The sequence below is a fragment of the Aquarana catesbeiana genome, linkage group LG08, assembly GCF_042186555.1.
Source record: "Aquarana catesbeiana isolate 2022-GZ linkage group LG08, ASM4218655v1, whole genome shotgun sequence".
Taxonomy (NCBI): Eukaryota; Metazoa; Chordata; class Amphibia; order Anura; family Ranidae; genus Aquarana; species Aquarana catesbeiana.
This window is the reverse complement of record NC_133331.1, coordinates 205,910,490-205,935,430: the sequence shown is the minus strand read 5'-3', so window position 1 is coordinate 205,935,430 and position 24,941 is coordinate 205,910,490. Positions and strand designations below refer to the sequence as shown.

The 24,941-nt window shown below is 41.8% G+C and overlaps 1 protein-coding gene across 2 annotated transcripts in view; it reads right to left on the bottom strand.

Moving 5' to 3' along the window:
* Positions 1-24,941, bottom strand: part of CSGALNACT2 (chondroitin sulfate N-acetylgalactosaminyltransferase 2) — a 107,822-nt gene that overhangs the window by 32,358 nt on the left and 50,523 nt on the right. For both annotated transcript variants that reach the window (XM_073596844.1, XM_073596845.1), the window contains exons 2-4: positions 11,973-12,982; positions 9,567-9,783; positions 8,255-8,356 (exon numbers count right to left, since the gene is read on the bottom strand). In XM_073596844.1, the coding sequence (XP_073452945.1) occupies positions 8,255-8,356; positions 9,567-9,783; positions 11,973-12,621 (968 nt within the window). In that variant the 5' untranslated portion in view covers positions 12,622-12,982. The remainder of the gene's footprint in view (positions 1-8,254; positions 8,357-9,566; positions 9,784-11,972; positions 12,983-24,941) is intronic.

The following is a 24,941-nucleotide window of genomic DNA, read 5'->3' as shown; positions in this document are numbered from 1 at the left end:
GAAAAGCTGTGTATTGGCTTTTGCACTATCTCGTCTGACAGACGCGAGTAGAGAAGAGCCGATCAGCTGCTCTCCTGATAGCCCCCCCCCGAGGAAGCTCACCCAGGACCACAGGGGATGCCACCCAGGACCACCAGGGATGCCAATAATGCCTGCCAGTGCCTCTCTATCAGTGATGACCATCAGTGCCACCCATAAGTACCCATCATTTTAGCCTTTCAGTGCCCAGTGTCACCTATCAGTGCCCATCAGTACCACCTATGAGTGTCAGTGCGCCTATCAATGCCCATCAGTGCTGCATATTATTGTCCATCAGTGCAGCCTCATCAGTGCCCATTAGTAAAGGAGAAAACAAACATTTTATAACAGAAACAAAGAAAAAGTTTTTTTTCAATTTTTTTTTGTTTGGCAAAAAATGAAAACCCGTAGTGATCAAATAGCACCAAAAGAAAGTTCTTGGTGGGAACAAATTGATAAAAATTTTGTCTGGGTACAGTGTTGCATAACCACGTAATTGTCATTTAAAAAACGACAGCGCTAAGAGCTGAAAATTGGCCTCGGCAGGAAGGAGGGAAAGTGCCCTGTATTGAAGTGGTAAAGTGGGCTTCCAGATTTAGTTAAGCCAGCGAAAGAGGCCCTTGTCCCCATCAACATGGGGGCCCTTTCCTGGCCTGCTAGGCTGCATGCTCGGATAAGGGCCCCACGCCATTTTTTTTTTTTTTTTAACATTTTGGCATGGAGTTCCCCTTAAAATCTATGCCAGACCCAAAGGGCCTGGTATGGTTTTTGGGGGGACCCCACGCCATTTTTTTAACCACTTGCCACCCAGGCCAGTTCTGACATTTCTCTCCTACATGTAAAAATCATAATTTTTTTGCTAGAAAATTACATAGAACCCCCAAACATTATATACGTTTTTTTTTTAGCAGAGACCCTAGAGAATACAATGGCGGTCGTTGCAACTTTTTTTATCTCGCACAGTACATGCTTTAAAAAAAACAAAAAAAAAAACAGTAAAGTTAGCCCAACTTTTTTGCATAATGTGAAAGATGAAGTTATGCCGAGAAAATAGATACCCAACATGTCACGCTTCAAAATTACACATGCTTGTGGAATGGTGCCAAACTTCGGTACTTAAAAATCCCCATAGGCAAGGTTTTAAATTTTTTTACTGGTTACATGTTTTGAGTTACAGAGATGGTCTAGTGCTAGAATTATTGCTCTCGCTCTAACGTTCGCGGCGATATCTCACATGCGTGGTTTGAACACCGTTTTCACATGTGAGCGGGACTTACGTATGCGTTCGCTTCTGCTTGCAAGGGCGCTTTAAAAAAAAAAAAAAAAAATTATTGTTAATTTTACTTTTCTTTTTTTAGTTTGACACTTTAAAAAAAAAAAAAAAAAATTTTTTTGATCACTTTTATTCCTATTACAAGGAATTTAAACATCCCTTGAAATAGGAATATGGCTTGATAGGTCCTCTTTACAGTGAGATATGGATATGGACCCCACATCTCACTTCTAGGCTGGGAAGGCTGAAAAAAAAAAAAAAAAAAGATGATCATGGCTTACCACCCGAGGCGGCGCCATTCGTTTGAATGCAGAGGCTTGGCGCGACGTCATAACATTGCGTCCGATCTCCGAACGATCATAGAAACTCCAGCGACCATCTGGTCTGCCGGAAATCTCTATGGTAAACATCCGGGGCCGGCGGATCCTGTCTTCCTGTGTCTTCACTGATGGCAGCGGTGAATCGGTAGAAGCACCGGAGGGCGGCGGGGGGACGACACACACACCCCCTTTTGCCGCCCGGAAGGATGATCAAGCGGCTGAACAGCTGCTATGATCATTCCTATGGTGTAGGGAATCGCCGGCTGAAAAAACAAGACAGATATCTCCGCTCAAAAGGCAAGGAGGTCATATGACAGGCGGCAGGCGGGAAGTGGAGGCCCGATGGAGGCCTCCGGCGGCTGGGGACGAGCTGGAACCAAGCCGTGAGCGGCTTGGTTCCAGCCTGCTAATCGTAAACACAGAAGCGAAGTCTTTTAGACCCCCGATCCCTCCATAAAAGAGTACCTGTCACCACCTATTACTGTCACAAGGGATGTTTACATTTCTTGTGACAGCAATAAAGTCATCAAAATTTATTTTTTTTTTTAAACACGATTTATAAATATAAATTTAAATAAAATAAATAAGCATATGTAAACGGTGTTCAAATCACACATGTGAGGTATTGTCGCGATCGTCAGAGTGAGAGCAATAATTCTAGCACTAGACCTCCTCTGTAACTCTAACCTGGTAACCGTAAAAAAAAATTTAAAGCGTCACCTATGGAGATTTTTAGGTACCGTAGTTGGTCGCCATTCCACGAGAGCGTGCAATTATAAAGCGTAACATATTTGGTATCTATTTACTCGGCGTAACATCATCTTTCACATTATACAAAAAACTGGGGTAACTTTACAATTTGTTTTTTTTAAAATTCATGAAAGTGTCTCTTTTCCCAAAAAGTTGCTTTAAAACACCGCTGCACAAATACCGTGTGACATAAAATATTGCAACAATTGCTATTTTATTCTCTAGATTCTCTGCTAAAATATATATATATATATATATATATATATATATATATATATATATATATATATATATATATATATATATATATATATATATAATGTTTGGGGGCTCTAAGTAATTTTCTAGCAAAAAATACGGATTTTAACTTGTAAACACCAAATTTCAAAAATAGGCTTAGTCATGAAAGGGTTATATATTACTACACCTACTGCACACTCAATCCACTAACTAACCTGCCTAATCTCTAATTCACACTATACATGGTTGCCGCATAAGCAGCCTTATATAGTGTGGGGCGTAGAATTAGCCCCTGAGCCATGAAAGTCTTATCTTAATCTGAGCTGCAAGGACCAATAATGTACAGATGTTGTGTGTAGGGATGCACCTGATGGGTTTTTTGGCGCCGAAACAGATACCGACAATAAATCTTCCTTGATCCCGAAAACCGATACCGAAACAGCACAGATACCGAAAGTGACTGTTTTTAAAAATATTTTTATCCAGGAGATGGTCAGAGACTGGGGACGTGGTACAGGAGATGGTCAGAGACTGGGGACATGGTACAGGAGATGGTCAGAGACTGGGGACATGGTACAGGAGATGGTCAGAGACTGGGGACATGGTACAGGAGATGGTCAGAGACTGGGGACATGGTACAGGAGATGGTCAGAGACTGGGGACATGGTACAGGAGATGGTCAGAGACTGGGGACATGGTACAGGAGATGGTCAGAGACTGCAGACATAAAACAGGAGATGATCAGAGACTGCAGACATAGTACAGGAGATCAATGCAGCCTCACCAATGCCCGTCACGCAGCCCACGTTTGCCCCTCAGATGCAGCCCACATGTGCCCATGAGATGCAGCCTCGCCAGTGCCCATGAGATGCAGCCTCGCCAGTGCTCGTCATGCAGCTTGCCAGTTGCTGTCATGCAGCTTGCCAGTTGCCGAACCAGAGCGGCGATCTTTGTGTGTCACGGAACTGCATTTGAATTGCCCAGGTCGCAGTAACGATGTCCCGCCTCCTGTAATCACTTCACACTGATTCAATGTCCCACCATTGGACCAGTGTGCCGTCTGTCACAGGAGGCGGGACATTGTTACTGCGGTTAAGCTCCGTGACACAACGGAGATCACGGCGAGGAGGGAGGGAGGGAGGGAGGGGAGGGGAGAGGGAGGGGAGAGGGAGGGGAGAGGGAGGGGAGAGGGAGGGGAGGAGAAGAGAGGAGAGGAATGCGGCACGCTGCGCCAGAAGGACACCCCCGTAATGGGCAGCACCAGGGACGGGGCCCGCCCCCATTTTCGGCAAGATTTCCTTTTCGGCAAAATGCCGAAAATGCGATTTTCGGCCGATATGTTTCGGCGGCCGAAAATTCGGTGCATCACTACTTGTGTGTATAGACAAACCCGGACTATCCAATGAACATCCAGGATACGGAATGGAGCCTCAATGATTTTACTTTCTTAACAAGGTTTAAAGACTCATCTACCTTCATGTCAAACTTTCTACCCCAATTTGTCTGGCTATCTCCTACTCTGGCTGCCTTTAGGCGATCCCTGAAAACTCATTACTTCAGGAAAGTCTATTGCAGTGAAAAGAGCTGGCATCAGTACACCATTCAGAGGTGTAAGAGAATTATCAAAGAAAAGAGAATGCACGGTTCTCCAACCCAGTGCATTAGTATGTAGATGAATGTGGCCTCAGCCAGCACTGCTGCAGCCACACCCCCCCACGTTTGGCACCCTTCACTAGGGCTTGGTGACAGAGGCGCCTCAGATGACGTCTTGATGACGAAATGCGTAAAGCGTGGCCTCGGGATACACACACGTCGGCATCTCTCTGCTTGAGTTAGTTCCGGTTTCGAGCAGGCGGGCGGTGGAACGCACGCCACACCACGCTGCCCACCAGCTGCGAGCCAGCTATTGGAGCGCTGTCAGCTCCTGTGTTTACAAACTGTTTTTAACCGAACCCTTATGGATTTTTATTAAATAAAACCCATTTTTTCGGATTCACGCTATGAAGTTCTTTCTTTCCCTACTATATATGGATGTTTAACATTTGGGGATACAAAAACATCAGAGAAGGATAAACACCCCTGGACGGAGGACCGCTTCCTGGACTCACCATCGCAGGATTTTCCACATATGCCTTTTACCCCTGCAGGGGTTAGGCAGTCCGGTGAGAGTAAGCACGAGTGGGGGTGCAGTGAAGGACGGGGACAACACCAGTCAATGCTGAAATCACGTTTTTTTCACCAAAAGGATACACTTTAGGACCTTGATTTTGGACACTTACTGCTTTTTATATTTTTGTCGTTTTTTCACATATATTCTTTTCTTTACCTTTCACATATTGTTTTGTTGGACTTTTTATGCACACATGCTGGGGATTTTTTACTGTCATAATTGTTTGTTCCTTACTGCCAATACTGTTTTATTGCCATAAGTGTTTATTTCGGAGTTCTTGTTTTTACTTTTGGGCACATTTCTATACATATATAGGCAGTTGGTTCTTATTGAGAAATTGGCACATATATATTTATCTCAGGAGCACGTTGCACTTTATTATACTAACACCTGTTGGGAGTGTTTGCACTTTAATAGCTCCCACAACACATTGGTCACACGCATATTAATTGTTTTAATATTTTTTTACATGTATGCCTCCTTTTTTCTTGCACTTGTAGGAATCATTATTTAATGCACATATAGCCGGACAGCGCCAATTCCCCTGTTTATAGCAATTTCTGTATATTGGATTTCACCTAGGTGATTTTCATTTTTAGGGGGGCAGCAGTCCTTCCTTGTTCCTATTCTCCCAAGCGTGGAAATCATGTATAATAATAATATGCCCAAGGAAGTCCCATAAAGCCCGCTGAATCCTCTATTTAAATTTTACGTACTATTTATGAGATATTGGTCCACTGCACATATGTTTTTGTGCAAGACATCTGTCTTCCTGTCATAAATCCACAGAAGGAAATCATCTGTAATTTTGACACGTTTGCATTCCTAACAAGGCAGCAAACAGAATTTTAAGCTGTGTGGTAAAGTTACATAAATGTCAAACATCTATTATTTGCCGCAGGTCAGTAACATAGGTGTCCTTTTATGAAACTGAGATCAGCGGCGATCCCGAGTCTCACCGCTGATCTCAGCTCATTACCAGTTTATGAAACTGAGATAATCAGCGGAGAACATGTTCTCCGCTGCTTATCTCAGCACAGTGAGAATTTGTAACTGACTTCACAGAAACGGCCAGTTTATGAAGGTGCGATCTCAGCACCTCACTGGCGATCTGTGACAGAATTCTCACTTTCTGATTCACCATTTCAGAAGTGGAGAATCAGAGTGAGAAGCCTGAAACTGGCTGATATTCTGGTATTCTGATATTTCACCAAACAGTCAGAGCACACCTTCCCCACCATTACACACCCCAAAACCAGCAGGACAGGAATTTATAGTGTGTGTGTGTGTGTATATATATATATATATATATATATATATATATACATACATATATATATATATATATATACATACACATACATACATATACATACATACACACACACTATATATATATATATATATATATATATATATATATATATATATATTTTTTAGATGTTCACGTCTCTGGCTGGGTTCACACTTGTGCGATGCGTGAACCAGCATGATTCCTGTGTGGGTTTTCACATCGCACCTACATTGACATCTGCGCACCACTGCAGGTGTCAATGTAAAGTTAATGACACCCCCAGATCATTTCACAGATCGCAGTGCGAACTATGTAATGGTGCAGGAATCGGATCGCATGGGTGTTCACACCCATGCGATCCGATTCCAGTGCGGACCAAAGAAAGGGTCCTGTACCATTTTGGTGCAAATGCAATATGATTTAGGGCCAGTTCCCACTGTGCAATGCGATTTCAGCCATAAAGATAGTATTGCTAAATTTGCATTGCCCTCGGACCAAACTCTTACAGGACCCTTTTTTTGGTCCACAGCAGAATCGGATCGCATGGGTGTTCACACCCATGCGATTAGATTACTGTCCAAGTTTGCAGATCGCAGACTTGGATGTACGAACTGATTTGGGGGTGTTGTTAACTTTTAGGCCCAGTTCACACTTGTGCGATGCCGGACATCGCACAGGCATCGCATGTTATTCGCAGCACACTGCCATTCACATTACATGCGATGTCTGTGCGGTGCGATATCAGCTGTACAGATAGTATGGCTGATATCGCACCGCATTCGGTGCAAACACGCACAGGACCCTTTTTTCTGTTCGGACCAGAATCGGATCGCATGTGTGTTCACACATATGCGATCCGATTCATGTCCGGACGGTCAGTTCGCAGTGCGATATGCAAGCTGAACTGGGGGTGTCGTTAACAATGTATTGACACTCCCCAGCGATTCGCATATGGCAGTGTGAACTGACATGCGAGTCGGTGCGATGCGGGAACCCGCAGTGGATTCGCAGTGTTCTCGCATTGCACCAGTTTATCAATTTTTATGTTTATCAATTATGAAATATATTTTATTTTAATTTATTAATAAATATTTATACTTGTATACTTTATTAAAATTATTTTTTAATGATTATAAATGTATTTTGCATTTATATGAATGGTGTATAGCTGCATTACATATGTGCATTACATTCATTTACTATACACCATTCACATTTAAATAGGGACATGTATGATCTTTAAATATTGATAAAAACAATGTTTTTTTTATAATTAGGTTAATGTATATTGTGTAGGGGGAATTTAACTTTATTATTTTATTAATATGTTGGGGAAAAATGTGTGCTGATTTGTGTTAAACTTTTGTAATTTATGGTTCCTCATACTGTTATCCCGCTATATCACACGAGATTATAGTGAGAGGAGCCATTCTTAGGAGTTCCCGGCGTTTGTAGATCGCTCCTCAACTCAACATGAGAAGCGATCTACACACTTTCATAAACAGGCACTCAGAGGAGAGCGATCTCCTCTGAGAATGCCTGAGAACTGTATTTTACCGCAGTTTCATAAAAGCACACCATAATCAGGTGTGAAAGTCTTTTGTATGATAGAACTTTTGGATGATTTTAGACATAGTGATCCAAAAGAGTAAAGTAAACATTCACCTCCTGATGAGACACACAGAGTATGTTAGCTACTGATGGTTTACATCATCATGAGATCACAAGACTTTGTAGACAGCAGGAACACAAGGGAAGATAGTGGGAGAAAGATTACAACTAGAGGAGAGGGATGGACAAGAGGACACACCTGCTGAAGTCATTTCTTCATTTGGAAACAGATGGCGCCACAGAAATCAGCTCATTTCTACACTGCGCTGCCTACAATCTACATGGATGCAGGAGGAATTCACCAATCAAAAACCAACAACACACACACATGGAATTCAGAATGTGACAAAAAAGTAATATATGGGGGGGGGGGGGGGGGGATGCAATCCTGCAAAGAAATGAACACAAAATGATGGGTAATGGTACTGCATTGTCTGTTTAATGCAATTTTACACTCCCTAATAGGGGAAGAATAAATTATTTGAATACTTAAATAGATTATCTAAACTATGCTTCATTATACTGAACATCTTCCTCCATCAGTTTAATGATATAATGCCAATGCAGGTTCTACTTACTTTTCTACAGTTTTAAGGATTTCCTCAACCTCCGATAGACCATCCTCACCAAAGTAGACCACAGTCAGGTAAGTTCTCTTATCTTGCTGAATACAAACATCCCTTGAATAACACAACAAAAAACTTTGGTCATCCAGGGGGTGCTTACAAAAAAGAATGGTTTGGCTTTTTATCTCAATATTTTCACACTTCACTATAAAATAAGTATTTCAAATTAAAGTAGTACAGGTACAGCTTTTTTTCCCCTTCACTGTCCCATAGTCAGCAAGTGAGACGAAAAACTTCCAAAGTGAGGGAACCTCTGGTTGTCACCAGAACTAGTGTCACCAATGGAAGATTTCCCCTTTACTCCCGTTCTAGTGACAACTGAAAATTTGGAATTTTTTTCTCAACTTTCACTCTAGGTCAGTGGTCTCCAAACTTGAGCTCTTGGGGAAATATTTCATTCTCTGATGCTAACAATGGAGCATAGTTCCCCCCACTGACACCAAAGAAGGGGCACAATTCTTCTGGCCCTTTGTTTAGAATGATTGGAGACCCCTGCTCTAGGTGATAATGGTAAACATGACAAATAGACGGTGAGTTTCCCTAATGGGGGCAAAGAGAGCAATAAAAATCTTACGTGTTCTAATCCCTCTCCACTATATCTGAAAAAAAAAAAAAGTGTGTTACTTTTATTTTTATCTTAAAGTCCAATTTAAAGCGTAACTAAACTCCTTTAAATTTAAGAAGAAAAAAAAAAAAGTTGCATTCCTGACATGCCAGGAATGTAACTGTCACATTTGCTTGTACTCTTAACCAAGCTGTCAAACTATCAAATATCTGGTGTCATAACTGATCACATGTGCAGCACCATGGCAGTTGTAGATCAAACAGAGGCTAAGATGGCAGCTTCCTTGGCTGAAAACGATAGGGGGGGGTTAGTTTCACTTTTAAAGCAAACAATGCTCTAAAATGCAAGGTCCACTTTTTACAGGCTGCCCCCTTTTCCCATCTAAAATTGCTGCATTATTAAAAAAAAAAATAAAACACCTGTGAATAAACTGGTCCTTAGTGTTTTAAGATCTGTCTGGAAAGACCATGACGTCACTCTAACCTAAGCACAAGGCATGGTGGCAATAAGCAAAAACAGGAAGTTATAACCAAGATAAATTAGCTTCTATAAATGTCATATCTTTCGTGTTCTGCAATTTACTTCCATTTTATGGATTTGCAATAAAGGTTGTTCTAAAGTGTTTACACCCACACTATCTCTCTCAATAAAAGCAGCTGCTGGAAGGAGTCCATATTGTCAATCACACTCAAGTCTTACTTGTAGTTCTGTATAAACTGTGCAAAGGCCTCTGTTCGGCCAGACAGTGGGACGATGATATTGAGGACTGTCCTGGAGACATCCTGTGTTTCCACCTTCACCTTCATGAGTGGGCCAAACGGTCGGAATAAAGTGATGTGGTGGTAGCTTCCAGACTCTGGTTTCTTGTAGAATAGCTCATAATGGGAGCCCTTGTCCCTCTCGGTTCGGTAATATCCTGATAACAATGAGGTGAGAGGAAACCGGTTAACTCACAGGGATTCAAGGGAAAGAACACAGATGTGATAAAAATTATTAAATGGTGGAACCCAGAAACTGCACACAAGGCCTAATGAAAATTTTGAGCATTCTTGCATCATTAATCCTATAACATTCCGCAGTGTTTGTTAACAAGCTTCAAGTATAAACCCATTTAGAGAATTCAATCACACATAAGCCGGCCATAAATGGTTCAAATCTAAGCCAGTTCAGCAGGGACTGGCCAAGATTTGGACCATGTATGGGCAGGCCGATTGTACCCAAGTCGATCAGGCGACTTGGGTACAGGCAGCATGTCGGATTTTTACATACAATTATTGCCAGCGGCTGCAGCCGCTAACAAAGATTACTGCCTTCTCCCAGAAGGGATGACTACCAACCAGAACATAATAGCTCAGTGGGAAGTATTCCCCCATCAACACTAGCTGTGTTGATGTAGCCATCGAGCAATTTTCCTTCCTGCAACCCATGGTTGCAGGAAAGAAAATCGCATCATTTATGGCCTGCCTTAAGTGATTTGTTTTGTATAATTGTGCCAATTTTCCAGTATTTCAAAGCACCTACTGTGGAATTATGTTCTTGGAACATACAAACCAGAACATGCCATTCTACAGGTCATAGATTCTGGATTCTCCATATTAAACTCCATTCCCCACACACACTCCCTATAAGAGGTACTGCCTATGGCGAGAGAGGAGCTTTTTGGCACAATGCACAGCATTGAATGAATGGCAATAGGCTACAGTCTCACTCAGAGGTACTGGAACATCACTGCTATTTCTGGCTATGACCATTCTTGGCAAAATTATATTGGGCTACTTTCACACTAGGGTGGCGCCGGCGTTATCGGTAAAGCTCTGCTTGTTTTGGCAGCGCTTTGGCGTCGCTTTTCGGGTGGTAGCGGGGTGCTTTTAACCCCTATGAAGCCGTGATGCGGCGCTTCTGAATCGCTTTTCAGGCGCTTCAGAAGCTGTGCCCATTCATTCCAATGGGCAGGGGTGATGTGGGAGCGGTGTATACACCGCCCCAAAGATGCTGCTTGCAGGACTTTTTTTCCCTCCCTGAAAGCACTCGGGCTTTCAACACTGGGGTGGCTTGAGAGACAGTTTTCAGGCGCTATTTTTAGCGCTAAAACGCCTGAAAACTGCCGCAGTGTGAAAGGGGTCTTAAAGTTTGATGTAGGTAAACTGAGTGGACTTTTCTGACCATCGCTGTATGGTGCACAACAGCATAATGAAGCTCAAAGCTATGGTTTCATTAACAGATTTGTTAAGATTTCTAATTGAGTGGTCACAGCGAGTATAATAGTTGACATAGGTTTTTAATACATAGAAAAATAAACTCCAGACAAATTTTTTTTTTTTTTTTTTGGATACAAAGTTAAAATTTCTGTCTGATTTTAACTTATTCAAGAAGTAATGGAAAGATGTGGGCACTGGATCTCAAAGCAGTAGATGTTCTCAGTCAGGTCCTAATTAGTGTAGAGCAGCCTTTCAAACTTTTCAACACAGAGGAACCCTTAAAATAACTTTCTGGTCTCAGGGAACCCCTGCTAAAAAAAGACTGGATATACAACTAGTGTGATGGTCAGTGGCAACAATGTTCCTTACACTTGTGGTCATTGGGAAGAATTACCCGCTTACAGATAACTAAAAAGTTCAATGGTGTCAGTGGAAACTTCTGAGAGGCAGAAATTGGTCATTGCTCAAGAAACCCCTAACAACCTCTGGAGGAACCCTAGTTGGGAAACCCTGGTATAGAGGGAATGATTATTCTTAGGCAGCTCTTTTAGGAGTAGTGCCCAAAGGTACGCTCTTTTTTTTCTAGCAGGGGTTGGCTGTGCAAGAAATTTTAACTTTTATCACTAAAGTTGCAGCAATAAAATGGTTTACTGTTACTAAGGGCTAAACAAATCCAGTGTGACCTCACTACGATAAAAAGCTTACACCTATGAATATACAAACTATCTAAATATTATGAAGAATGTTGGGAAGTAGGAAAATCATTAATTCAAAGCTTTGAGAAATAAAAGGACATCAATCTTTAGGACAGCTGGTATTCACGATGCACCCATTGTAAGCATGGAGCCCTTCCCCCTACATGTAGTATAAATTAACAGAAATAGAAGGCGGCACACATTTTTCATACCTTCTACAAAATCAGCTTCCGTAAATAAAACTTTATCCCCTCCTCGGTTTTCCTGGTCCTCATCATCCTCATCTGGATTATTAATGACCTCCAGGCCAGCTTCTATAACTTCGACCAGTTCATCTCTCCTGTCCTTCCTAATTGGCTTCTCTTCAGGGTGCCGTGTCAGACCCATCTCCAACTGATAAACCTTCATAGAATCAAAACTCTCAAAGGGAACAACAGCATACTCACTAGGAAGTTTAGCACCAACCACAACCTCAGCTTTGTCAATCTGTGAGTGCAGAAATTCAAGTAGATCATTAGAAGGTTGCTCTTTGGTACCCTGGTGTCCGGCACCATTGGCAAGTTTCTTGTCTTGTGCGGATCGCAGTTTCTCACTCATCTCCTGAAGCTCCTGCTTTAGCTGGGCAATCTGGCGCTTTAGACTAGTTGCACGACTTTTATAATGCTCCTCTTGTTCCTGAAGAAGAGCCTGATAATATTCCTTGCTATACATCTCTCCTGCGATTCCAGGCAGCGATCCATTTCCTTCTGGGGTTGGTGCACATTCCAAGAGATATGTGAGAAGCATTAGGCTAAAAACCAGGGCAAGTCCAACAAGTAACCAACGGGTCTTGCCTTGTAGATAAAACCCTCTTCTGGGCATTCTCCTGAAAGTCGTGTTGTATCCTGTACATGAAGGCAACCTACCTACTCCTTAAATAAGGATGATCTCCTGCCCAAGATATAGTATCTCACGTCATTGAAATGATATGTTAGTAGTTAAAGGCAATAATCAAGTTCAGGCCATCCTGATTTTGTGTAATAAGCTCATTAGGTTGAGACAAATAACCACAATATAAAATTCAAGTCCTCATTTACAAAGAAAAAAAAAAATAAATCACTCCGTCATCAATCTAGGTCTTCACTCGATAAATATGTCCCCCAACAATTATCCCTGATGTCTGGAATTCCATTCATAAACTTTCCAGTCTTGCACGCAGGCTTCCTTTTATAGTCTCATTTTTCTAAAAGATAAAAAAAAAAAAAAAAAAGGAAGGAATTAAATTTTCTGAGGAATGACAATTAAAAAAAAAAAAAAAAAAAAATAAAAAAAAAAAAGGAAATGCAATCCAAATTAAAAGTTCAAAAATCCTTCAGATAAATCATCATCTATCTTCCTACCTGCCAAGAAATACCATAGAGTGTACGATTTTTGCATGTTCTCCAAACATAAGGCCCCATTCACATTCAACGGTTTGGGATTGCTGAGGGAATCACCACAATTCTGCACAGTGATTCCAAATCGCACTGGAGTGCTGGCAAAACACAGCACGCTTGTTCAGGTGCCATTCATTTTCAATGGCACATAAAACATGGTGTGGCTTCACCGCGATTATCGCGCAACAAACTGCATCGCGCCTGTTCCTTTTTTGGGCGACAAGATGAGATTTCTCGCAGGGCAAACCTGCACTGCATTTAGGTGCCACTGAAAATGAATGGCACCCGAACAAGCATGCTGCATTTTGCCAAGCACTCCAGTACAATTTGGAATTGCGGGCAGAAATGATATATAGAAGTAAAATATATTAGTATTGTTTAGACTTTTGAACTACAGATGTGATAGATTGTGCCATTTGCTGTGTAAATACAATATACAGTATATTATTTTCTTATCTGGATAGCAGTGGCATTTTAACATCACATTACAATGCACGCTATAAAACTAATACAGGCTCTTTCCTGTGAATCATTTCTATCTTTAGAGTATAGAACACTTTTTTTTTTTTTTTGGTTTAATAATAAAAAAGGCAATGTATGAAAAAAGTAAAAAGCAAAAGGATATTGTTACAAAGTGTTCTCCAGCCCCATGTCCACGCGTGTTTAGTCATAGTCTCTACAGACAACTCTGCGGATATGGCATCACCCCAAAAAGAACGGGTAGACAAGAACCAAAATTACATGTACGGAAACCAGAGAGTCATATGGAAGACATTTAAATCACTTTACCTGCAACTGCATAGAAAAAAAAAAAAAGTATGAAAGTAATTGACGTTCAGTTTTTAGCTTTTCCTTTTTTTTTTTAGTATAATTTGCAGGTTTGTACCTAAATTGTGGCCCTGAAACATGTGACTTGCAGGATTCACACATGACTGTTACTGGGAAGATCTTTTCTTTATTGTCTTGGGATAATTAGGAAGCTGATTCCTGGGGCACAAGAATGGGTACACCAATCATGGAAGCATGGAATAGAGTTATAAGTGATTGCTGACTGCACCGTGTACAATGTCATAGTATATGATAGTATTATAATATGGGCACACACACACACACAGGGCTGCTAATAGAAATCACGGGGCCCCGTACAGACTACCTGACAGGACCACCCCCTCAAGAAAATATTAAAGCTACATTTCGCTAAAAATACAATAAAATCATTAATAGCAGACACAAATACAACATAACTCTCAGAATTCCTGCTAAATCTAAAAGATAAAACTGAGTTAATAAATAAAAATGAAGATGAGATGAAAAAAATATACAGGCTGGACAGTTGGGAACAGTGAGACAGTGGAAGAGAAACAAAGTTACAGAGATAAACTCAGGAGCAGAGCTAATATTAGAGTCCGCACAGGGAGGGGGATTCATGAGGGACGACTGTCTCTTTCTCAGCAGGGAGAAGGGGAGAGACCAGCTTTCAGCTGCTGGAGGAAGAGTTCTGCAATTGTCACCCATCACTAATCCCCCCCCCACCTTGTGTGGGCCCCCCTGTGTGCTCGGGCCCCCTACAAGAGGACCGGTGTTCCCCACTATCAGTGACCATGGGCACACAAACACTTGGCGATATGTTGTCTTAGGACTGGTGCAGAGATTTGTAATGAGGTAAACAGAGAATACGAACAGGTTATATTCCAGCTCCAGCTGATATTTTGTTTTTATAGTTTTAGATGAAATAGGAAGGGGGTAAGTTTGTCTGTCTGCTTTTAAATGTGATGTCCATATTTAGGGAATTTTTAGGTTTCATTCAGAATGGCATCTGTATCCTTGTAGGTGATTTCTCTTCATGTTCCGATGTCCATCTTCCAGACAGGAAGTCCCCTCATATGGGGACACAAACCACAATAACATGCTGTTGTAGGCTCCAACTCCTCACTCTAGACTTTGTTTTTATTGCTGCCTGTCCCCATTCTGGAGATTTCCTCTCACTACCTGTTCTCTCCAACACCAACATGAAAGCTAAAAAGAATTCTCCCACTGGGAACAAAGACAAGAAGCAATAAAATAAACAAAAGCAAGATTCTTGCTTGTATACTATTCTGGTTTTCACTTATAAAAAAAAAACAAAAAAAAAAACAGCTTCAACAGGTAAATGACAAGCAGTTACAGGTTTCTTATGTACAGAAACCCTAGAACAGCATTTCAAGCAAGTATGTGATGGGTGGCAGAGATTTTCAAAGGGCACAGCACTCAATAATGTATATAAAAAAAATAACAAAAAAACACAGGCCTAAACATTGTGGCTCCATGCACAATTTCTCTACGTAGGACATAAAATATTGCAACAACCACCATTTTATTCTCTAGGGTCTCTGCTAAAAAAAAAAATATATATATGTTTGGGGGCTCCAATTAATTTTCTAGCAAAGAATTATGATTTTAACCACTTCAGCCCTGGAAGATTTGGCTGCTGAATGACTGGGCCATTTTTTGCGATTCGGCAATGCGACGCTTTAACTGACAAATGCGCGGTCGTGCGACGCTGCACCCAAACAGAATTGACTTTTTTTCCCCACAAATGGAGCTTTCTTTTGGTGGTATTTGATCATCGGTGCGGTTTTTATTTTTTGCGCTATAAACAAAAAAATGCGTCAATTTTGAAAAAAAAAAAACACAATTTTGTACTTTTTGCTATAATAAATATCCCCCCCTTTTTTTTTTTTAAAAAAAAGCAAAATTTTTTTCTCAGTTTCGGCCTATATGTATTCTTCTACATATTTTTGGTAAAAAAAATATTAGATATATATATATATATATATATATATATATATATATATATATATATCTATCAATAAGCATATATTGATTGGTTTGCACAAAAGTTATAGCGTCTACAAAATAGGGGATAAATTTATAGCATTATTTTTTTTTTTACTAGTAATGGCGGCAATCTGTGATTTTTAATCGGGACTGCGACATTATGGCGGACGCTTTTGACACATTTTTGGGACCATTGGCATTTATACAGTGATCAGTGCTATAAAAAAGAGCACCGCTTACTGTAAAAATGTCACTGGCAGAGAAGGGGTTAGGGGGCAATCAAACACACACACACGTCCCTGTTCTGCCTCTCGTGCCCTGATCGCCCGTGGCCATCATGACCATCGGCCACGTGCATCGGCACCCCCGCTGTGCAGCAGATGCGTGCGAGCGCCTGCTATCCCGATCCTGCAAGCCGAAGTATAGCTTTGACGGCTCGCGGGATTGTGCCGACCTGCCGCAGTATAATGATGGCGGCTGGTCGGCAAGTGGTTAAAGTGTAGCAGGGAGCTGGCTATCTTACCTGCAGTATCAGAAGACACAAACATTGTTGCAGTGACACCGTTTCCCTCTAGTGTCACCTAAGACTCTGTGTCATCACATCCTGTCAGAAGAGTGATTAACACCAGGAAGCAGGCATAAAGGGAATTGTAGTTCCAGGACTAAAGTTTCATATTCAGATTAACCTGTATGGAACTACAAGAGCCAGCATGCTCTGGAGAAAAAGGAACTAGAGACTCCAACTTGCTGATTTGAGGAGATATCTCAGACTACACGAGGCAGAGGAGGAGGACCTAGGGAGAGGTGCTGCCTCCCAGGTCAGTCCACCGAGCGATTTCAGGCATCCACAGCCAGTCGGAACATCCAGCCTGAGCAAAGGGGATCCCACTGCATATCCAGTCACACCTGCACCAATGGTGTGAAGTGTACCGGTGTGAGGTGACCAGTCGGGTCACTAGAAGAAGAAGGTTTGGGCCTTGACCGCAGGATTGGGTGAGAGGGCTTTTGCCCATTTGCAGGAAACAAGGACACTGCACCACAGATAAAGTTGTATGGACACTGTATACAGACATCATTGCTCTTAGTCACCTTGCTGACACCTGTAGTGCCGCAGGACACAAAGCCATTCAGAGACACTGTATACAGATACCACTGTCCTTTTACCGTGCTGAGGAAGATCCTGCACTCTTTACTTGATAATACGGGCCAGTTGTGTTGTTTGACTGTGCTATTCAGGAGTTCAACTGCACCAACAAGAGTGGTTCACTGAAGATACAAAGCTTCATATGTCTTCAAAGGGTTGTCTCCATAAAAGTAATAGAGGGGAAATCCTCCAATGGGGACACTAGTTCTGGTGACTTGGGGTCCCCAAGGAATTCCCCTAATTTGCAGGGAATTTCCTCTCACTTCCTGTTTGGATATGGGACAGGAAGTGAAGGTAAATCTCCACAGTGGGACACAGATGACGAAAAACAAATCTGACGGGTTATAACCCTCCCTTACACTATTCTAAATGGAAAAAAAAAGTTTTGCCTATAGTTCTATTTAAAGTAGTGTTAACATAGAACCACAAAAAACTCTCTAGCTATACATGTTCGAGAAACCCCTTTACAACAACACATAAGGGAAATAAACCATCTCTGTGTCTGATGAGCGAAGTCCAACACAATTTGAGATTTACACACTTCCTCAGGGACAACCAAGAGGACCTTGATGCTGAAAATAGGAGTAGATAAATATAAAATGACAGTCCACGTATGAACAAAGCAAAAAGCACATAAGGTTGGTTGCTTACAACACCCAGAAAATGTAGCAACAGGAAGCATATAGAGACGTGGCCTGTGGTAGAACATTAAAATGACATTATATAAATTGTAAAGGTGCTAAATTAAGCGGAAAGTGAGTAGGAATCAAGGGGCAGGGCCGGACAGCAAACGTATCTTAACCCTATCACGCCTAAGCCTATTACTGACATTTGTTGCTTACAAGTTAAAATCAGTATTTTTTTGCTAGAAAATTACTTAGAACCCCCAAACATTAATATTAATATATATATATATATATATATATATATATATATATATATATATATATATATATATATATATATATATATATATATATATATATATATATATATATATATATATATATATTTATTTTAGCAGAGACCCTAGAGAATAAAATGGTGATCATTGCAATATTTTATGTCACACGTTATTTGTGCAGCGGTCTTTCGAACGTAACTTGAATTTAACCACTTTCTGCACGGCCTATAGCAAAATGACGACCGGGTGGTGGACATATGACGTCCTTCAGGATAACAGCTGCCGCACTCCCGTGGGGGCGCGTGTCGCGGCAATCAGTCGTGAGGTGTGTCAGTCTGATACACCACTACAATGATCTCGGTAAAGAGTCTGTGTCCAATCACGGCTGATCACGATGTAAACAGGAAAAGCTGTTATTCGGCTTTTCCTCACACACGTCTGACAGACGTGAGTAGAGGAGAGCCCATCGGCGGTTCTCCTGACGGGGGGGGGGTTTGTCTGTGCTGATTGTTTATCAGCGCAGCCCCCCCTCGGATGTCCACACTGGACCACCAGGGAAGCCCCCAACATGTGGATGGCCAGGTACATCCCCCATGGCAAACCACATGTGCCCAATCTGTGCCAATCAGTGCCCACAAATGGGCACTGACTGGCACCATAGAGTAATAGATGAATTGAGTAATGCCCAGCAATGCCACCCATCACTGTTATCAGTGCCACCCATCAGTGCCCAACCATCAGTGCCGCCTACGTGTGCCCAGTGCCGCCTACGAGTGCCCATCAGTGTTGCATACCAGTGCCACCTATCAGTGCCCATCGGTGCCACCTATCAGAGCCCATCAGTGCCACCTCATCGGTGCCCAGTGCCGCCTTATCAGTGCCCGTCAGTGCAGCCAGATCAGTGCCCGTCACTGAAGAAGAAAACTTACTTATTTACAAAAAAATTTAACAGAAACAAAGAAAAACTTTTTTTTTTTTTCAAAATTTTCCATCTTTTTTTATTTGTTGCGCAAAAAATAAAAACCGCAGAGGTGATCAAATACCACCAAAAGAAAGCTCTATTTGTGGGAACAAAATGATAAAAAATTAGTTTGGGTACAGTGTAGCATCACCGCGCAATTGTCATTCAAATTGCGACAGCGCTGAAAGCTGAAAACTGGCTTGGGCGGGAAGGTGTCTAAGTGCCTGGTATTGAAGTGGTTAAAAAAAAACTAAACAGTAAAGTTAGCCCAAATTTTTTGTATAATGTGAAAGATGATGTTACACCGAGTAAATAGATACCCAACATGTCATAGTTTGATATTGCGCACACTCGTGGAATGGCAACAAACTACGGTACCTAAAAATCTCTATAGGGGACGCTTTAAAAAAAAAAAATTTATTGGTTACAGAGCAGGTCTTTTGCTAGAATTATTGCTCTCACTCTGACGATCTGGCGATAACTCACATGTGTGATTTGAACAGCATTTACATTTGCTGGTGTGACTTACGTATGCGTTTTCTTTGTTGCGCAAGCACAAGGGGACTTTGCTTCCGGGATTTTACATCAGAGACCCAATTCCGCGGGTCTGAAATCAGCAATTTCTACAGGTTTTCAGCTTTCAGAGACCACAGATTATTCAGGAACCTGACTGGACACCAGTATGTAGTGGCCTGACTTCACAGTGAGTTCAGGTTGGCGGCTCTGATCTGTGCATGGGGATCAATCTATATAGCCATAGCAGTGCTTTAAAAAAAAAAAAAAAGTAAATACCACACATAGGCATACAATTTGTCCACACAAAACTGGAGGAGAGGTTATTTGGGACATTTATAGCTCCCAGATCAAGGTATCCTGCGTCTAACCACTTCCCGACCGTAGGACGTCGTTAGGTCCAAGTGGTTATACCGGGATGATGCCTGCACCTACAAGATTGCTTTCACAGAGCGGGGGGGCTCTGCTGCCCACCAGTGCCTCTGTGGACTCTTCTGTATGATCAGAGAGCCTGGAATCTGATCCGGCGCTTATGCCAGATTATCACAGGGCAGGCCATGGACCTGTTCGTCCCCAGCCATCTCTATGCTCCTGGGAGGCCAGAAGCAACGTCATGACGTCAATTCCTGCTCTGGCAGATGTAAATACTGTAAAATTGATGTAAAATTTTTCTGGAAAGTCAAGATTAAAAAAAAAAAAAAAAATTGATCTCATGCTTTCCAAAGTAGAGGAGAGATCTGGGGTCTTATAGACTCCAGATGCCTCTATAAAAGGACCTGTCATGCCTTATTTCTATCACAAGGGATGTTTATATTTCTTGTGATAGGAATAAAAGTGATAAAATATTAAATAAATAAAATAAAGGGATAGTGTTAGAAAAAATACAAATAAAAAATTGAAGCACCCTTGTCCTTGTGCTCGCGCACAGAAACAAATGCATACGTAGGTCACGCCTGCATATGTAAACGGTGTTCGCACCACACATGTGCAGTATCACAGCGAACGTTATAGCGAGAGCAATAATTCTAGCACTAGACCTTCTCTGTAACTTCAAACTGCTAACCTGTAAAAATTTTAAAAGAGTCTATGGAAATTTTTAAGTACTGTAGTGGTGCCATTCTACGAGCATGCGCAATTTTAAAGCATAATATGTTAGATATCTATTTACATCTTACCAAAAAATGGGGTTATATATTGTGTTTTTTTGCATTAAAAAAAAAAAATAAAAAAATTAAAAAAAACTGCATTTGAAAATTTGCTATCCACCATTTATTCTCTAGGGCCTTTGCTTAAAAAATTTATATAATGGGGTTCTGAGTGATTTTCTAGCAAAAAATACAGATTTTTACATGTAGAAGAGAAATGCCAGAATTGGCCCGGAAGTGGTTGGGGGGGGTTCACATTTAGCTCTGCATGCTATAATGACCCGTTTGGATATGCGGCCGGTGTCCGCTGTGTAGCAGTGGTGAGGAGTGGTTCCTTGAAGGCGGTGTACGAAGTTCTTCGAAGAGCAATGCAGTGACCTTTGGTGCCATCCAATGAACTCTAGAAAAGTAAAGCATGCTTACACTTTGCTGCGCATCAGGCCAGCATTGTGGTGTGAATGAGACACACAAAAATCAATTGTTTTCTATGTGCTTTCAGGCAGCCAATAGATGATTCGATATTCTTTCCTTCTGGTGGCAGGGAAGAAAATCGCTCAATTCCCCCATCGACACAGTTAGTGTTGATGGGGGAATACCTCCCACAGCAATATTGTGTACTTTTTTTTTGCAAAGCTATAGGGCAAATAATGAAAATATACAGTAACTGTAACAATAATGGAAAAATACTGGGGATGGTGCACTATGTTATATCCCTCATAAACAGGGCCCACACCAGCTTTCGTCTACATCTCAGTAAACAGTTGAGAAGAATGTGACTCAGCATTGACTAGTTATCCTGTCGGCTCGCTCAGGAGAATGGATAGTCATACGTGGCCAGGACAGTGTAAGGGGAAAGTGAGCAGGACCATCTGGTTGTAATTTCTGGCCTCATTTCACTGGAAGAAGGTCTGAGGGACGAGGCCCTGAACCCACAGGAAGTGAGCGATGGATTCCTGAGAGCAGAAGAGGGGAGACATGGCCTGTATGCAGAGTCTATTATCCCTGAAGACGTGCATCCCTCTACCATTACAGCATAAAGGGTGGGATGGGCAGCGGAAACCAGAGGCTGGTTGCTGAGGAATAAGAAAAGACTGGCAGCAATCTGCTTCAAGAGAGTAACTCATTCAGTGCTTGTAGAGTGAAGGCACACCAGAACATGCATTTTACATGAGTACTATATTAGAGTCCTCGGTTCAAATCCCAACCAGGCCACTATCTGCATGGAGTTTGCATGCTCTCCCTGTGCTTGTGTTGGTTTCCTCCCGGTACTCTGGTTATCTCATGTACATCAAAAATATGTTTATAGGTTAATTGGCTCCTGACTAAACTAGCCCCAAGTTAGTATGCATGTGATGTAGGACCTTAGTGTTAGCTCCTTAAAGTGGTTGTAAACCCTTACAGACCACTTTGTGCTACAGGTAAGCCTATAATAAGGCTTACCTGTAGCTACCCAGGACATCTCCTAAACCTGCACGGTTTAGGAGATATCCCCTGTATTTGCCAACGTCATCGGCACATGCGCACTGACACAAACTGAAGCAATGGCGCTTATGTGCCGTTGCTTCAGTGAGTGTGCCATTACCACGTGCATGCGCAGGAGTGATGGCATTACGGCCCTGGTCAATCACAGCGCCGGAGCCGCGATAGCCGGAAGTAACCCCCGGGAGTGTTGTCGCCGGCCGGTGCTGTGCACAGGCACCGCAGCGAGGGCTTCAATCTCAGGTGAGCATTACATAATGAGCGAGTATGCTATTTATACTCGCTCATTATGCCTTTGTCTTGCAGGTGTTAAAAAAAACTAAGTGGGTTCACAACCACTTTAAAGTGGAGTTCCACCCACTTTTACAACTCTTCAGCATCCCTCACTAAATTGTACACTATAAACAAATTGGATATTTTTAAATTTTTTTTCTCAGCACTTACTGTATATCTGCTGTATTAATTTTTCACTTCCTCCTCCCTGGCCGCGGCCCATCGCATCATTTCCTGTTTGCAATGCCTTCTGGGAAGGGGAAGCAACTTCCTCTGACACTGCCGTTGCTATAGAAACTGACCTGAAACCTATTACAGTGCTTGTGCTACACTGAGCATGTGCGAGATCTGCAAGGATGAGATCCAGGAAGAAATACAGTCTGGCTTCAGATGCCCACACTTAAGATGGCCACGGCCTGCTGTAAGTTTATAAAATATTGAACTACTGCTATAAACTAACAAAACAGACCTTAGTTTACAGACTAACTTTACTAGCATACATTAAGCTTGTGCATTATAGGGGTATTTTTATTTAAAAAGTATAATTTCAGCCGGAACACCACTTTAAGGATAGGACTGGTGTGACTGTACAATATGTATATACACACATAGAGGTTATCTATCTATCTATCTATCTATCTATGGAATAGATGGAATACGGCAATATCCACCATAAGGTAAGCTCTTGAAAGAGGAGGAAAATCTGTGGGGCATCTCTTTTGGCATTGTGGGATAAGATTACTGTTGTCCAGTGATGTACTACCAATTTAACAACTTCCCGCCCAAGCCACGTCATATGACATCCTTGACTTTCAGTGGGGATATCTGAATGAAGGCTGCAGCTACAGGTACCATCCAGATATCCTCTTTTAGAGCCGGTGATCGGTGATTCTGTGCACCGTAAGAATGATCATAATGGCAGTTCCACCGCTTGATCGTTCTTACAGGACACAGGAGGGGACACGACACCCCCACACCGCTCTCCCGTGCCATCGGGGACCCAGAGAAAGAGTCCACCGCCGCCGGATGACTAGCACAGAGATTTCCGGTACCAAGATGATCACCAGTCATCTCTATGACCGTCGGAGGCCCGGGCGCGATGTTACAACGTGACGTCCGGGCTGCAGTTGTAAACAAAGCCACAATCGCAGCTGGAAAGCATAGGATCGGTCATTTTTTTTTTCTCATTATTTCCAGTCTGGAGGAGAGATGTGGGGTCTTTTATCTCTCCGACCTGTCACGCACCATCATTCCCATTACAAGGGATGTTTACAATCCTTGTAATAGGAATAAAAGTGATAAAAAAAAAAAATAAAATTAAAGAGAAAGTGTAAAAATAAAAAATAACGTAAAACAAAAAAATAAATACAATTTAAAGCGCCCCATCCCCTCGCACACAGAAGCAAACGCACCCATAAGTGCCAGAATCTGGAAGCCCCCTTTAACAAGGGGACCCCCAGAATGTAAAAGCCGTTCAAACCACACATGTGAGGTATCTCCGCGTGCATTAGAGCGAGAGCAACAATTCTAGCACTAGACCTTCTCTAAACTGATAACCTGTAAAAAAAAGTTAAAGTGTCGGCTATGGAGATTTTTAAGTACCGAAGTTTGGCGCCATTCCATGAGTGTGCGCAATTTTAAAGCGTGGCATGTTGGGTATCTATTTACTCGGCGTAACATCATCTTTCACATTATACAAAAAAAATGTGCTTTACTGTTTTGTTATTTTTTAATTCATGAAACTTTTTTTTCCCCAAAAAAATGGGTTTGAAAAATTGTTGCGCAAATACCGTGCGACATAAAAAGTTGCAATGACCGCCATCTCATTCCCTAGGTTGTCTGCTAAAAAAACATATATAATGTTTGGGGGTTCTGAGTAATTTTCTAGCAAAAAAAATGATGATTTTTACATGTAGGAGAGGCGTGCCAAAATAGGCCCGGATGGGTTGAAGTGGGTAAAGGATATCTAAACCAAGAACAAAAATGATACTGTAGCCTACCAATCCCTACATGTGTTGGCTGCATTTGTTTTCTTTTATCAGCCTCCCCCCCCCTTTATTTTCACCTGGTGATCCTGCCAGTGGCCACATATCTATATGATCATACAATCAACAATTTACTGGGGCTAGGTTGACTGAATTGAACAAGAAAAATGATTTAGGGCCGGTTTACACCACATGCAGTCCAGTGCGTTTTTTTTTCTGCATCAAAAACGCATGGATAGTGGGTTATATGGTTTTCAATGGCATAGTTCACACCAGTTCCAGTCAGTTCCAGGGCTTTCCAGTTTTAGAAAAAAAATAAAATAAAAAGTAGAACAAGCTGCATTTTTCCCTGCACTGGAACGCATCAAAAACACACCGGCCCCCAGTATAGTGAAAAAAAAAAAAATGCATCTGGAATGCTTCCAGAAACGCATCAAAACGCACCAAAACACATTAAAAATGTGCATGCAGAGATGCATCAAGAAAAGATCTGGGGTGCGTTTTTGTGGCGTGAACCAGCCCTTACAGATATTGATTTAGTGAGC